This window comes from Mastomys coucha, unplaced genomic scaffold (assembly GCF_008632895.1).
Source record: "Mastomys coucha isolate ucsf_1 unplaced genomic scaffold, UCSF_Mcou_1 pScaffold22, whole genome shotgun sequence".
NCBI lineage: Eukaryota > Metazoa > Chordata > Mammalia > Rodentia > Muridae > Mastomys > Mastomys coucha.
This window is the reverse complement of record NW_022196905.1, coordinates 100,160,315-100,176,260: the sequence shown is the minus strand read 5'-3', so window position 1 is coordinate 100,176,260 and position 15,946 is coordinate 100,160,315. Positions and strand designations below refer to the sequence as shown.

Sequence of the window (15,946 nt, the reverse complement as noted above, 5' to 3'; positions counted from 1 at the left end):
GTGTGTGTGTGTATGTATGTGTGTGTGTATGTGTGTGTGTGTGTAGGGCATGTGCATATGAATTCAGGTATCTGTGGAATCCAGAAGAGGGTTTCAGATCTCTTAGAGCTGGAGTTACAGATGGTTGTGTGCTCTCTGATGTGTGTGCTGGGAACTGAACTCAGGTCCTCTGAAAGAGCAGCAAGTGCTCTGAACTGCTAAGATATCTCTGCAGCCCCTACCTTGGTTGTTTGTCTGGAGACAGAGTCTCCTACTAGCTGGGTTGGACAGCCATTGAACCCCATGACCTGTGTGTGTCTGCCTCCTCATGGCTGGGGTTTTAAGTGTAGTGCCTGACTCTTTTACCTGGGTCCTGGAGCTTGAACTTAGGTTTCATGCTCACAAAGAATGCACCTACTCAGCTCTTCCTAGTCTGTAAAGAATAAAATTGTAAATATTCTTTTCCTGGAATTCATACATATTTGACTCACATTTTAGCCATAAACTACAACAGAAATGGCTACAGTAACCATTGGCTGGTGGTCATGGTTTTAGTTTTGGTTTTGGTTTTTGTTGTTGTTGTTGTTTTGGTTTGGTTTGGTTTTTCGACAGTGGTTTTGTTGTTTTCCTGAAATGGAATCTTATTAGCAGCCCAGGTCTGGTACTGCTGTGTAGACCCAGCTGGTCTCAGGCTCCTCTGTCTTGGCCTCCCCACTCTGGGATCACAGACATGCCTAGCTTTTCTGATAGTTTCAGACAATAGCAGAGATCATGCAGAAAAACAAACAGCAAGACAATCTCTTCCCTTATTATTTTTGTTAAAATATTTCAGGATCCTGGTTTCCCAGGCGTGACACTTTGAGGTGTGAAGCATCCTGTCTGTCCTCCTCTTGAAGGTTAACACCACTGCTGCCTTTGTGCTGAGCTCAGGATGAGGAGCCTCTGAGTGAGCCTCTGCCTGTGAGTGTTGTTTACACAAGCATCCCAGGCAGCTGGAGATGAAGCCAACTCACAGAAATTGCCTGGGTCAGCTTGAAATATTTTTAAAAGAGATGCAAATTGAGGTAGAGGGAGAGGGGGAAAAACTTCCGTTGACAAACAGCCATATTTTGGGCTGATTTAGCTAAAGTTCCCACGGGTGTTATCTTCTCTAAAGCTTCCTCTGGATTCAAGGTGGCAGATGCAGATCCTACAGTTTTTGTGCTCTGGGGGATAGTACATATTTCTCTGCTAGTTAGTACACATTAACTATTGCCACTTCTCAGCTGTCTCCGGTAACAGTAATAAATCTAGGCAACACATTACACTATATGGTGCTTCTAGGTTTTAAAAATTACTGTGTTCTTTTTTCTTTACTTTTGTGTCTGTGTGGTTGCCTGCAATGTATGTGTAGGCACCTGCAGAGACCACACAGGTGCTGGGTCACTTGCCTGGCCCTCATCTCTGAGCAGTGGCTGTGTTACCCAGAGACATCTTCCCAGGTTCCTAAAGGACAGATTTTGAGTATTTGCTGGGATGAAATGAAGGGAACTTTGATTCTATTCTCACAACGTCTCTGCAAAACTATTGTTGGCTTTTCTTGCATTGTAATAAAGCATTTGGATCATAGCAACTTAGGGAGGAAAGGTTTATTTATTTCATCTTATGGTTCCAGGTAGCAGTCTACCACTGAGGGGAGTCAGGGCAGGAACTGAAGCAAAACCGTTGGAGGAAGGCTCGCTCTATCTCATATCTCAGCTATCCTTCTTATCTAGTCTAGGCCCATCTGCCTAGTGATAGTGCTGCCTACAGTGGGCTGGGACCTCCTACCTACCTCAATTAGCAAGCAAGAAAATCCCTCACAGACAAGTGAGGCTAATTTGATCTTAACAATTCTTGAGTTGAGGTTCCCTCTTTGAGCTACAACAATACTAACTAGGACATTTCTTCAGTCACAAGTAGACTCACTGCCTTTGCTACTACCCTGGGCAAATGTGATTAATGCTTTGGAATAACATATAATAGTAAGTGGCCATCTCATGCACTCTGATGAGCTGAATCACAAATTGCACTGGGAGTTTTCCTTCTTAATTAGGTTGTCTCCAGATGGAATAACAGATGCTAATGTTTCTCCAGAGCAGGGTGGAAATCCTTAAGTAGGAAAGTCTTCCCAGAAAGAGACCCCTTCCTACAGGCTTCTTGCCCTATCAAAATGAGGTATTGGACAGCACTTTGCCATCTTGTGATATTTTCCTCCACAGCAATCTATCCGAGACACTAACACTCTCAAGACACTTGTCCACAGAGATGCTCTCATTTGTAAAACAGTGACTAAGCTGTTGTGGTGTTCTTTATATTCTTCACAGAGCTAGATGCATTTGAGGTTGTGAGAGCAATCTGGCTATGACATGAGTCACCTCTTTTGTCACCAGCATTGATGTGGCTGGACTGCCTGGCTGGGACGGGGATGGGGTGGGGGGGAAGGGAGGGAGGGATCTATCTGCTTCCTCCCTCATTGCTCCTGAAGTTTCGTGCTGGTTGGAAGAGACAGACTTCCTCCATGGAGGAGGGCCTTTCCTCAGTCAGTGCTGTATGCATCCTTGCTAGAACTGTCAAACAAGCTCTCAGAGCTAGCTGTATTTTAATGAGGACTGTGGGTGATGCAAAGTCTTTAATTCTCTAAAAAAGGTGAAGAGTTTGTAATGGTAGAACTCTAGATTCAAATGTTAGCCAATATTCTACTTTTGAGTCATCCCAGAGAATGTCTTTTTTATCTACTCCATAATCTGCTATCAAGAAAGAATTCCTTTCCATCCCAGCATCTTCTCTTTCAAATGTGCCACATTTTCTTAATTGGATGCTACTTTCATTGTTTATACTTAGATCCTTTCAAATGTGCCACATTTTCTTAATTGGATGCTACTTTCATCTGTTTATACTTAGGTCCTTTGGGATCAACAGAAAACCGGCAATATTTCCCTCCATAACTGCTATTGCCTGTGTAAATACCCTTTAATTCATGTACTGAAGCAATTTGCCAAAATTATAGTATTAGGACAAAGGCTTTTAAAGAGTGCCAGGACGTCAGAGCTCTTATATATGATATTAACAATACAATCCAGCAAAGTACTCAAGAGAGTTAACCAATCCTCTCTCCCTTTTTTCCTTCTATCACACAAGGATATGATATCAGGCCCTCTGAAGGACAAAGCAACCAAACAGCAATTTAAAACCAGGGCCTAGGCCCTTACAGACACGGAATCTCCAAGGGCTTAACCTTGAGCATCTTGGCCTCTAGAACAGTGGAAGGACATTTCTGACCCGGTATTTTATTCTAACGACACAAATAGGCTCAGATAGCGACCACTATCTGAATTTTTTGCTATAGGATTTCTTTGTACTTTTTAAAACATTTATGCCTTCGATGGAGCCTACATTCATATGCACTAATAGGTACATGCTCCATTTCTCTGCTCCAAAGCTCCCTGCCTCATACTCCAATACTGTGGTTTGTTCAGTCTCCCTCCCTCACCCGGATTTTCTTTTATCCACAGCTGTTAGTCTGCAGGAAATATTTTGTAGCTTGAAATTTCAGAAAATTTAAATATTAGAAGATTCTTTTACTCTTCAGAGGGAAAAGCAGAGTTAAGGTGGTGATGCACACCTGTAAGCCTAGCACTTGGGAGACAGAAGGACTGGAGTATGAGTTCAAGGCCAGTGTGGTGGTTTGAATAGTATGGCCCCATAGACTCTTGTGTTTGGATTCTTGGCCATAGAGAGTGGCACTATTAGGAGGTGTGGCCTTGCTGGAAAAAGTGTGTTACTATGAAGGTGGGCTTTGGGGTTAAGCCCAGTGTGACATACAAGTCTTTTTCTGCAGTCTGCAGGTCCTCCAACACTATGTCTGCTTGCAGTCTGCCATGATTCCCACCATGATGCTAATGGACTAAACCTCTGAAACTGTAAGCCAGCCCCAATTAAATGTTCTTTATAAGAGTTGCCTTGGGCTGGGCAGTGGTGGCGCATGCCTTTAATCCTAGCACTTGGGAGGCAAAGGCAGGCGGATTTCTGAGTTTGAGGTCAGCCTGGTCTACAGAGTGAGTTCCAGGATAACCAGGGCTACACAGAGAAACCCTGTCTTGAAAAACCAAAAAAAAAAAAAAAAAAAAAAAAAAAAAAAAAGAGAGTTGCCTTGGTCATGATGTCTCTTCACAGCAACAAAACCCATACTAAGACAGCCAGCCTGGGCTACACAGCAACAACCAGTCTCAAAAAATTAGGATGCTCGTATAGGTATGTATGTTTTTAGATTAGAAGCAAAACTATTGCTGTGACTTCAGGAACATTCAAGAGTTATCATCCTGGGAAGTGATCTGCCATTTTGAGAAAGGGATTCTATGGTAAGTTCTACACTTAGAATGTTTGTCCCTGTAAAACTATGACATTTAATGGCGGTTATAATAGAGTTAGGTCATGAAGGATCTGACCTCATGGGATTAACCACAAATTTACCCTCTGTTGCTTTCCACCCTCAATCATGTGGCAGTCCACACCAGATCTTGATCTTGGACCTCCCAGCCTCCAGAAAACTAAGCAAAGCAAACAAACAAACAAACACAACAACAAAACCACCACCACCACCAAACTCTCTCCCTTTACAGCAGCATCAAATGAACTCATCGAGAATGTTAAGTGTTAATGCAAAAGAAACAAGTTAGTTGGTAAGTTTACCAGAATTCTGGAAATCCGTGGAGCAGCAGCATGAGCGGTTTGCCCCTTTCTCCAGCAGCAACATAGTGAAATCTTAACCCCGAGTCCTGAAAGTGGAAGGGTATGGAGCATCATCAAACTAAGAAATTTAGTATTTCCCTGTCACTAAAAAACATTCTCACTTGATACTTTAACATCAAGAAGTAAATATTAACAACATATCAATAGGATAAAGGGACCAATTCACCTTTGTGGGTATTCCCTTTGGAATACCCCTCTTACTTGCTCTGCTACAAGGTCTATGTATATATTTTGAGCTCCTGGAGCAATGTTACAATGTAGTTTTCATCTTAGTGAGGTGTCACATTTCATCCGCTGCAGGATACATAAATAATTCTGATCTGAATTTCAATGTTGCTAAGTGTATCTCACATATTTTTTCTGTTACACCTCCAGAGCTGTGGAATCACTTATGTAATTCACACCCTCTTCTCTTATTTTTAGGCATCTCCTTCCCACACTGTGATCCGAGTGCTTCATATATGCTCTCCTTTGCTGCCCATTCCTTGTGTCACATCTGTGTTTCTAACAGTGGGATATACCAGTGCCCAAGAGTTCATGCCACATTTGGGAGATGATTATCCCCAGAAAAGGAAAGGATTGGGAACAAGAGAAGAATACTGCAGACACCAGTATATGGGAACATAGATAAGAAAGGAAGAGAGAAAAGCAAAATCCCTGGAAGTATGAAAGACAGTACAAGTCAAAGCTGAGCGTGGACTTTGTCTCTGGCCTTTAGATGCCAGCATCTGGCATGTTCTTTCCTTCGACTCCATCACTTTACGTTAGAAAATGGGGCCCGAGGGCTGAGGCTGCAGAGCAATGGTGGAGTATTTGCCTTTCAGACAGGAGGCCCTAGCTTTAGTCCGCAGCACTGCAATCCCTTCCCCTAAATGAGGTCCAAGTGAGTCATATAAGTCATAAAGGTCATGGGAGTCATGGAAGGGCTAAGGATGTAGCTCAGTGGTAGAGCACTTGACTGGCATGAGCGTCCCCCAGCATCACTAAATAAACAGATGTTAAGAGAAACAAAGTATCCAGGTGATTAGGGTCACCACTGTGTCTATTTCTTCGTTCCTCTTGGGAGTAATGGGAGAAAGGCATTCTGAGGAACTCAGGAAGAGTCATAAGCTGTGTTTCATCCTTAAGTTGGACAGAACTGACAAATGTGACTTTGCTGTTATCTTTAAAAAATTATTTTAGTGATGGTGACTCTTGGGAGAATGAAATGCTATGGCCACCAGACTGGATTTAATAAAGATTTTATCGCACTGGGTATATGCCAGGTTGTTTATTATAATGATGAATTATAAATTATACTAAGTTATACGTCCATTGGCCTATGTTTTCTTTTCCTTTTCTTTGTGGTCCTCTTCCTTTTCCTTTCTCTTCCTCTCCTTCTCCTTCTTCCTCTTTATCTTCTTCTAATTCTTCTCGAAACATGAACGTACTTAATTCTTACATCAGTTTCAGGCTCCTCTCGCCTTTCTGAATGCCAGTTGCTGGGGAATTTAGCTGCTAATAAAACATCAGGACTCAGTAACACAAATATCTCCTTGTATGCTGCTTGTGAGTCACACTGTAGGTCGTATCACAGAGACTGTATCACTCCACCACCTGGCATCAGGGAAGAAGAACGTCTGTGGGCTGTGACAGAAGCTGGGATGAGCACTGACAATGGAAATCTGTTGGCACGGTTGACACTTTTATTTAAGCACGACGAACGAAGCTTTTTTAAGAAGTGGGCACCTACTTTGTATTCCATTCTCTTTTATTCCTGACTTCTTGCATCTGCTTCCTTCCTCACAAACACAAACCATTTCTTATCGTTTAGTGCTGCCTAGGTCATCTGAGATTAGAAATGACTTTCCAAAGAACTGTCCATTCGCTCCATCTCAAAATCTGGACAGCAGGGCATCGCCAGAAGCATTATTCTGCAGCTGATCTGAAACCTAAAAAGCAAAAAAGGTGACAGGAGACAGCTTCTCCTTGCAGTAGGAAAGGGAGCAGAATTATTCTGATTTGCTTCAGCAGGAGGAGGATCCGGTTAGAGAAATTTCACGTTTTGAAACACGCACCCCCCAACGCCCAACACATAGGTAAAGGAGAGAGTGGAAAGCCACGATACTGACCCGTGGAACAGACCCAGGCCGGGTCCTTCCTGCCTCCCCTGGGGTCCTCCCGGTACCCGCAGCCATCAGAACGCATCTAGGAATAATCGGCCGGGCGCCCTAGGCACCGCGGCTCCCACAGCTCCCACCCGAGTCCCTCTCCCTCCCCTGTCTCCAGGCCCGCGCCGGCCTTCACCTTGATGCGCACGTAGCAGTGGGTCCCCAAGGAGGGGTCGTTCAGGCACGCTGGAGGGTTGGCCCGGGCTGCCCTGCGGAAGGTCTGCGCCGGCGCCCTACCGATGCTCCACAAAAGTTTGAGCAGGTGGACGGAGGCGCACAGCCCGCAGTAGCCGTACACCAGGGACCAGTAGAGCAGGGCGCGCAGCGCGGGCAGCAGGCGGGGAGGGCGCGGCGGGGCCATCGGCGCCTGCGGGAGCCGGGCTGCGCAGTCCCTCGGTACCCGCCCGCTCTCCCCGCACACGCTGCGCGCCCGGGCCTCGGGGATCGCGCAGGGCGAGGGTGTCGCCACGTCGCCGGAGCCGAGCGACCACAAGGCGACGCCGAACGCCATCCCTAGGTCCCGCCGAAGTGCTTGGCTCTGAACAAGTCCCAGGGCCCCGGGTCCCGAAGCTACAGACACCCCCCTCCCCTCCCCCCGCGCTGTGAGAACCGCGCAGGGCGGGAGGGACTTTTGTACTGAAGTGTGGTAATTATTTCTTCAGGTGGGCACTCCTGACAGTCTCTTACAGCTACTAACTCTTTCTTAACTGGGTTCAAAGTTACCAAATATCCCAGCCGAAAAAGCAAAAAGGCACTTTAGACCAAGGCACAAGCAATCAATCAGCTTAGCAAGGACTCCTCCTCCTTCCTCTCTTCTCCTTAATGCCCCCCATCCCCACTGGTGTAGACTCTACAATAGTATATCGGCACCCCTTCCCCCTCCCCCGTTGAGAAACATTCTTTCTTAGTCTTCCTTTCCCTTCCTGCTTCCCTTCTTTCTCTTCCCTGCCCTCCCTTCCGTGTGTGTGTGTGTGTGTGTGTGTGTGTGTGTGTGTGTGTGTCCTTCTAGAGATGCAGTTACAGGTGACTGTAAGCCTCTGAGCACCCCCCCTCCCCCTCCCCCTCCCCAGCCACCCCCACCCCCAACCCCGCTCCCTTGAACTCAGGTTGTCTGAAAAAGCCAGTACTGGTGAGCCATCTCTGCCCATTCCTTCCATCTGAATAGCTTATAAGTGTATCTACATAAAATGTTTCTGTGTGAACATCTTTTCTTCCTATTTCACCTAGAAATGAGACGGTGGGATCAGGTGGGTAAGTGTACCTTTGGCTTCCTGTGACAAAATCAAACTGGTGTCCAGAATGGCTGCTCGGTGCTTAGAGGTGTTGCTTAGAGCCCGGGTCCCATTCTTGAAAGCCCTGTGTACTAAACTCTTCTTAATTCACTTGTTCCAGAAGTACAGAGTGAACACTTGATTCGCAATAGGAGGCACTGTCTTCTGGAAGGGAGGGAGCTGCCTGAGGGTAGAGCTTGGAGGAGGGGAGCTGGGGAAGCTGATGTTTTAAAACAAAGCTTAATGACACATGCGTCTGAATATGCCACAAAGGCTACTATTACTGTTAATTACCATTTAAAAAGAATAAAGCATAATGTGCATTTATTTTCTAATGGTGAATAGTACCAGGCATCTTCTGTGTGATCACACATCACTCAGATATACTCTTCTTGACAAAGTGTGTGTACATATCTGCTTGGTGTTGATCTCTGACCCCCAGCCCCATGGAAGCAGGGGAGGGCCTGCATGCACTAGCTCTGGGCTATACACACAAATGCTTTTGTTCTTTGTTTTTATTTTTTTATTTTTTGGTTTTTTTTGAGACAGGGTTTCTCTGTGTAGCCTTGGCTGTCCTGGAACTCACTCTGTAGACCAGGCTGGCCTCGAACTCAGAAATCCGCCTGCCTCTGCCTCCCAAGTGCTGGGATTAAAGGCATGCGCCACCACCGCCTGGCTTTGTTCTTTGCTTTTAAAGTGAGACTTTCCCACAGCTGAGTCTGAGAGCTCCTCATAGTTTACTATAAACCTTTCTTTTGCATAAGTGATTTTTCTTTCCCCTTAGTTTGTATTTGTCTTTTCATGAAAAAACAGTTTTAATCTTGGTGAGGCCAAACTTAATTTTTCCATCCTTTTAATGTCAAGTCTAAAAATTCTTGGCCCAGATGATGAGACTAAAGATTTTTAAGTTTACTATTGTGTTTGTGATGGTTTTCGTATAATATGTGAGGTTCTATTTGACATATGAGTATTTGGGATTCTTTATGGCACAGGTCGAGAGGCCCAGCCTGACTCTAATGAGTCCATGTGTATTGGACTGCATGGTTGCTGTGGCTCTCCGGTTCCATTTTGAGGGTCTCCACTCCATGCCATCCCATTGGTCTATAGTAATGTTATAAGTGTATCTACATAAAATGTAGTACTATATATAGTCTTGTCTTTTTCTCTCTCCCTTTCTTTTTATGATCCACGTTTGTATGCATTTTTATGCTTTTGTACATATCTCCCAGTCTGCAGCGATTTCTTTGGGGCATATACTTAGCAGGAACTGCTGCAAACCTAACAGACAGAGTTTAACATGCAACTATTTGATTTTATGAAAGAGGATCTTTTACAAAATGGTTGTATTTAGTCTGGCCTGGTGGTGTTTAACCTCCTCCTACTCCTTTCCAACATGTGCTGATAGAAATATCTTAGCTAACTTAATGAGTTAAGATCACTACCACACAGGGCTTCAGTCTCATTTCCTTCAATACCAAAGAAGCTGGACATCCCAGGATGTTCATTATCCATACGAATCTCCTGCGGCCTGCATCTGGCCCAGAGTTGGCAAAGCCTGTGCATTCTCTAGGCTTCAGATGTAGCCAAGAGATTGGGTTGTGGTTAGTGGACTGTGAGTGTAAGAGGCCTTTTTCAAGTCTGGCGATTAAAAGCCTTTCCATGAGGGGTACAGAGGTTTGAGTGAGTACAGTCACTGTGGGCCCATGTTTGAATGCTTTGTTCTCAGTTGGTGGAACTGTTTGGGAAAGATTATGAGGTGTGGACTTGTTAGAGGAGGTGTGTCACTGGGGGGTGGGATTTGAAGTTTCAAACTCTCACATCATTCCTAGTTAGGTCCCTCTGCCTCATGCTTGTGGATCAAGATGTAAGCTCTCAGCTACTACTCCAGCCCCATGCCTATCTGTCTCTGAAACTGAAAGCCCCCAATAAACTCTTTCTTCTATAATCACAGCAATTGAAATGCAACTAAGACACTCTTCAGAGTTCTCTCCCACTTTTTTTCCTTTCTTATTTTAGAATTATCATTGTTGTTTGTTGTTGTGGTTTTGAGACAGGACTTCTCTGTGTAGCCTTTGCTGTTTAGGAACTCAAGTTGTAGACCAGATCAGATAGGAATCCACCCGCTTTGAACTTAACTCTGCCTTTTGAGTGCTGGGATTAAAGGGACATTCCATCATGCTTTTTAAAAAATTAAAAATCTGGGGCTGGGAGAAAAAACAAAATCCTGTTAGCTTGAAATGTGGAGGTTTTTGAGAGTTTTTTGTTTGTTTGCTTGTTTGTTTGTTTTCAGCACCAATGCCCATGCTTCTCTGGTACTTTTTTTCATTGTTTATCTGAGTCCAGCTCTCCCTTTGGGCAGTGTCCTTAGGGTACATCCAGTTATCAGGAAGGCATGCTAGTCATGGCTGCTGCCACCTCTGATGGACGGTTGGTGCTGTATGCTATGGTTTCTTTCTGTCCTGTTCTGAACTGTTTGCCACAGGACAGTATGCACCAATGGAGGCCTAAGTTTGTGAGATTTTAGATTTTGCATGAGGGCAGGAAAAGCTGTGTGCAGTTCACAGCTGGCTTCAGTTTCTTCCACACTGTAAACCATAGTTCTCTGCATATATAGTAAAGGTGACAGGTCTCTGCTGAAAAATGAAAGAAGCATGTGTCAGCTTGGGAGTATGACTGCAGTAATAGCATCCAAATGACAATGGAATGCAGGCCCTACTCTATGATGGGATCTCCTGCTCTGGAGATGCACACCACAGTGCTCCCTCCCATTCTCACTGGTTACTCCACCTAGACCTGTGGTCTCTGTTGTGGATGTACCACAAAATAATAACAATCAGATGATCAAATGGAAATTTTTTGTTTTGTCTTTTAGCAAAGTGAACATGGATTTTAAATTTTTTTAAAAGATTTTATGTATGAGTACTCTGTAGCTGTACAGATGGCTGTGAGCCATCATGTGTGTGGCTGCTGGGAATTGAACTCAGGACCTCTGCTGGCCCCACTCTCCCTTAAAAAGCATGTTCCTTGCTTGGTTACAAAATTTTATGGTATTGTGATGGCCACTGAAAAAATGTCTTAGATGTGTGTTTTTTAAAATTATTAGATGTTTTATTTACACTGCAAATTTTATCCCCTCCAAAAACGCTCCTATGCCATCCCCCCTCCCTCCTCACTAGCCTACCTATTCCTGCTTCCCTGTCCTGGCATTCCCCTACAGTGGGGCATAGAGCCTTCACAAGCCCAAGAGCCTCTCCTCACACTGATGACCCACAAGGCCATCCTCTGCTACATATGTGACTGGAGCCATGGGTCCCTCCATGTGTACTCTTTGGTTGGTGGTTTAGACCCTAGGAGCTCTGGGGGTACTGATTGATTCATATTGTTGTTGCTTCTAAGTGGGCCACAAACCCCTTCAGCTCTTTGAGTTCTTTCCCTAGCTCCTCCATTGGGGACCCTGTGCTCAGTCCAATGGATGGCTGTCAGCCTCCACTTCTGTATTAGTCAGGCACTGGTAGAGCCTTCTCAGGAGTCAGCTATATCAGGCTCCTGTCAGCATGCACTTCTTGGCATCCAAAATAGTGTCTGGGTAACTGTATATGAGATTGATCCCTATGTGGGACAGTCACTGGATGGCCTTTCCTTCAGTTTCTGCCCCAAACAGATGAAAATCTGAAAATTTTCTCTGAAAATCCTCCCATGGGTATTTTGATTCTCCTTCTAAGAAGGACTTAAGTATACACACTGTGGTCTTCTTCTTGAGCTTCATGTGGTCTATGAGTTGTATTTAGATGTGGTTTTATCGCTCAGTTTTGGAATGTTATAATAACATTGGAATGTTAAGATTAAAAAGATTCAACCAGGCATGGTCGCTCACACCTCCAATCCCAGCATTCTGAGCTTGAGGTGGGACCAATGGGTTAACTCAAGAGGGACAGGAGAGGATGCACACCACACATCTCTACCCCCTGACACAGACACACACACACCACACATAAACACCTCATACCCCCTCACACACACACACACACACACACACACACACACACACACCCCTCAAACACACATATCACACATACACCTCCACACCACTTCACACACACTCTAACCCCCCCATAACACACACCCCTACACACAAAACACATATACCACACGTCACCCACACCCACACCATATATATACACATACCCGCATGCACAAAGCCAAACAAAAGCAAAAACTGTATCATGCACACATATATAGATGTCTACAGAATTTATTTTTCTCAATTTTAAGAAAATCAAATTTGCTGTTTGCTCAGAAAATGACCTTTGGTAATTCCTGGTTTCATTAAATGTGTGTTAGGTCTTTTAATTTTGTCCTTTAGATCAGTGGTTGGCAAATTTTCTTACACATTCTAACACAGTAAGAGGTGGGGTAGTAAACATTTTGGTTTTTATAAAATTACGTATGTATGTGGGCATATGTGAGGATGTCAGACAACAACTTGAGGTAGTAAGTTTTCTCCTTCCACAATCTTGATCCTGAGGATCAAACTCAGGCAGTCAGGCTAGGCAGAAAGCAGCTTCTCCTACTGTGGGTAGGAGTAGGTTTGAATAAGAAGGCCCTACCCCCTCTCGTGTGTTTGAATGCTTGACCCATAGGGAGTGGCACTCTTGGGAAGTATGGCATTATTGGAGGGGTATGTCACTGTGGGGATGGGCTTTGAGGTCTCTTATACTCAAGCTAGCCCAGTGTGGCACACAGTCTCCTTCTGCTGCCTGTGGATCCAGATGTAGAAGTCTCACTCTTCTAGTACCATGCCTGTCTGCACACCAGCATGCTTCCCACCCTCTCTAGTTTCCCTCTGAAATGCTAAGCTGGCCAGAATTAAATGTTGCCCTTTGGAAGAGTTGCCATGGTCCTGGTGTCTCTTTACAACAATGAACCCTAACTAAGACACCTACTGAGCCAACTTCATCATTAAACACAAAAGCACCCATAGAGTGTAAATAAGTTCATGAATCTGTGCTCCAATAAACCATCTTTCTTTTCTTCCATCCTCCCCTGGCAGATACCATGCAGGAGCTGCAGTGGACAAGTGAGCTTCCTGAGATGGCCCACTGTTCTCTCACAGGTGTGGTGGGCAGGTGAACCACGGAGAATCATGACCCGGGGGCTCCTGGGACTGCTTCTTGCTGCTGCTGCACCTTCTCATGCTGGTCATTGGTGTGACTGGGCAGAGAAAGACCCTGCCTGCCTCAGTCTGCTATGATTGACTCCTGGGCATCAACCCACCATACTGGGCAAATTTCCTGCCGATCAACACGATGAACTTTCATGAAATAATGCTGTTTAGATGAATTAATGACTTTATAGAATTCCTGATTTGATTCAAATACTTTCAGGAAGTTAGAGTAATTGATAGAAAGTTTAACGAGATGGTTTTAGTTGTTTTGCCAAAAAGATATAATAAAGTCAGTTTTAAAAGTCTATTTTCTGGACGTTTCCTTCCCCACGCCTCAAGCTGTCCATTTCCTGCCAAAAAGGTCTTATTCTTTTAAACATTCTACAAATCCATGTTCTACTGATGTACTGGGGGTGAAAAGGGGAGGGACGGGGTAAGATAGTAAGGGATAGGGGTGGGGAGAGGGGGAACATGTTATGTCTTCTATTTTTCACTCTTTATAGCTTTTTGTGTTTGTTTTCTAAGTTGTCATTCATTTGCAGTGGTGGAAAGTTCTGGATCTTAATCAGTGGTGATCATGTTTCCGACTCTGGCCAAGCCAGGACCTTCAGCCTCCAGAAGACCTGGACTCCAAGCACCTGACTTTATGAGAAACTATCTAGGAGGTAGGCTGGCCTCCTCCAGTATGGCCTGCCTGGGACTTGGTTACGGGACCATTCCTGGGAAGGCAGGTCTACCCTAAATGAGAATGCCCTCTCCTTCCCAGATGCTCAACCCTCACAGTAGCCATGAGGTCATAACTCTTCCCTTTTCTTTTCTGTTTGGATGCTGCCAGTCTATGGCTTTAGACTCCCGAAGGCTTTGGGCTTCCTTACTACTTTTCCAAAACCCTTTCCCCAGCTTGTGGCTCATCTCCATGCCCATGCATCTCTCCTCCTCTCAGGTATTTTTATATAAACCTGAGGCATTTCTAAATAGGAGGCAGGTTGAGAGCTTGCGTGCCCTGAGGTTTTGTTGTAAACTCTAATAAACTGTCCTTGTGCTTCAGGATGAGTTCTAAGAACCCCAAGAGAGAACCCGGGTTTCTCCAGTATCTCACTTGCTCTGTTTCTCTGCACAGCTGATTTTGCAGTGGAAGACTAGTGAGAACTCCTTTGCTTCTTTTAAGACAAAATCCTCAAGGAGACGGGAGAGAGTTGCAAGGCAGGGTATACTTATAAGACTGAAAAGAAAGTAAGTCTCTAAATTTAATTCTAATCTACTCTGATTTTAAATCATAAAAGTTTCCATTCATCTGACTACCACATACCAGATAAAGTGACCATAAGTCTTAGGTAACAATAGTCAGTCAACACAGAAATGAGTTGTGGCTGCATCAAGGACAAGTGATTTGGAAGAGAGGAATGCAAGTGCCCACCCACCTCATACAGAATGGATTCACAGGCATGGAATTCTACATAAAAGCACATCTGGAATTTAAGTATGGTGGCAAACACCTGCTATGCCAGCACCTGGGAAGCAGAGGCAGGAGCATCAGGAACTCCTGAGGTTTTATAGAACCTTTAATCACTGCCTTTGTGTTTGATCTACCTGTGACTATCAGGTGAAATCCTTCCTGGGAGGTAGAGTGTTCCAGTAGCCCAAAGCCTGTGAGCACATAACATCTGAGGCCAGCAGAGACTGCCTTGCTTTGCTGGACCCATCTGATGTTCTCATCAGTGCATTTTAAAGATTCTTTGATTTATGACTTCATTATTATGAATACTTCAGATACTGTTTCCATGTTGGGACATAGCATTTGGGCAAGTTCCCTGGTTATGGAGATTCATATTGAGCTCCAGAACAAACCATCTCTGAGACCTGAGGCAAAAGCTGTGTTTTTACTTGGACAGTCATGATGCACGAAGACAGCAACATCACCGTATTTTTGTAAAACACAGTCAACCAGATTCCCATGCTTCCATATCTGAGAGAAGTTTATAATCTCATTGGAGAGTACATACACTTTGTTCTCACTCTATGGAGTGGAACCCATGACTGACACTGTAGAGACAATAGGAAAGTTGATCTCCTCGTACCCAATCATAGTGGGTGTCTGATTGGCTTTTCGTCTCATAGTGCTTTGTTTGGGCTTTTTTCCCTGCTCTTTTGCTTGTATATTATGGTTTTGCACTTTTATAATTTTTTTGTGTGTATGTTTCTTGTGCTTTATCTTTGTTATTTATTTATATTCTGGTTTGTTTGTCTCTCTTCCAATGAGAGAGAAAGAAGAGGTGGAGTTATGTGGGTGGGAGCATCTGGGAGGAGTGGGGACAGGAAAACTGTGGTCAGATATATTATGTAAAACTTTTAATTAAAAAGTAGGAAATAGGTACAACAAAATAGCTATCACTTTAATTCTGGATATTTCCTGAAAACAATACCATCTTATTATTCATGTTATCTCTCCCCCCCCCCCCACACACACCCTTTTCTCTCCGTTCTTCTCAGCCAAGGTCATCAGCAATGACTCCTTCTCTGCCTCTGCCCAAATACTGGAATTATAGCAGGTGTGCACTGCCCTGTCTGGACAGCAGGTGTGCACTGCCCTGTCTGGACAGCAGGTGTGCACT

General features: G+C 44.5%; 1 protein-coding gene across 1 annotated transcript in view; it reads right to left on the bottom strand.

Moving 5' to 3' along the window:
- Window positions 1-7,297, bottom strand: part of Ephx4 (epoxide hydrolase 4) — a 29,788-nt gene extending 22,491 nt beyond the window's left edge. Inside the window, exons 1-2 of the mRNA XM_031342230.1 lie at window positions 7,036-7,297; window positions 4,690-4,775 (exon numbers count right to left, since the gene is read on the bottom strand). Coding sequence (XP_031198090.1) covers window positions 4,690-4,775; window positions 7,036-7,260 — 311 coding nt within the window. The 5' untranslated portion in view covers window positions 7,261-7,297. The remainder of the gene's footprint in view (window positions 1-4,689; window positions 4,776-7,035) is intronic.
- Window positions 7,298-15,946: the final 8,649 nt, after the last annotated feature.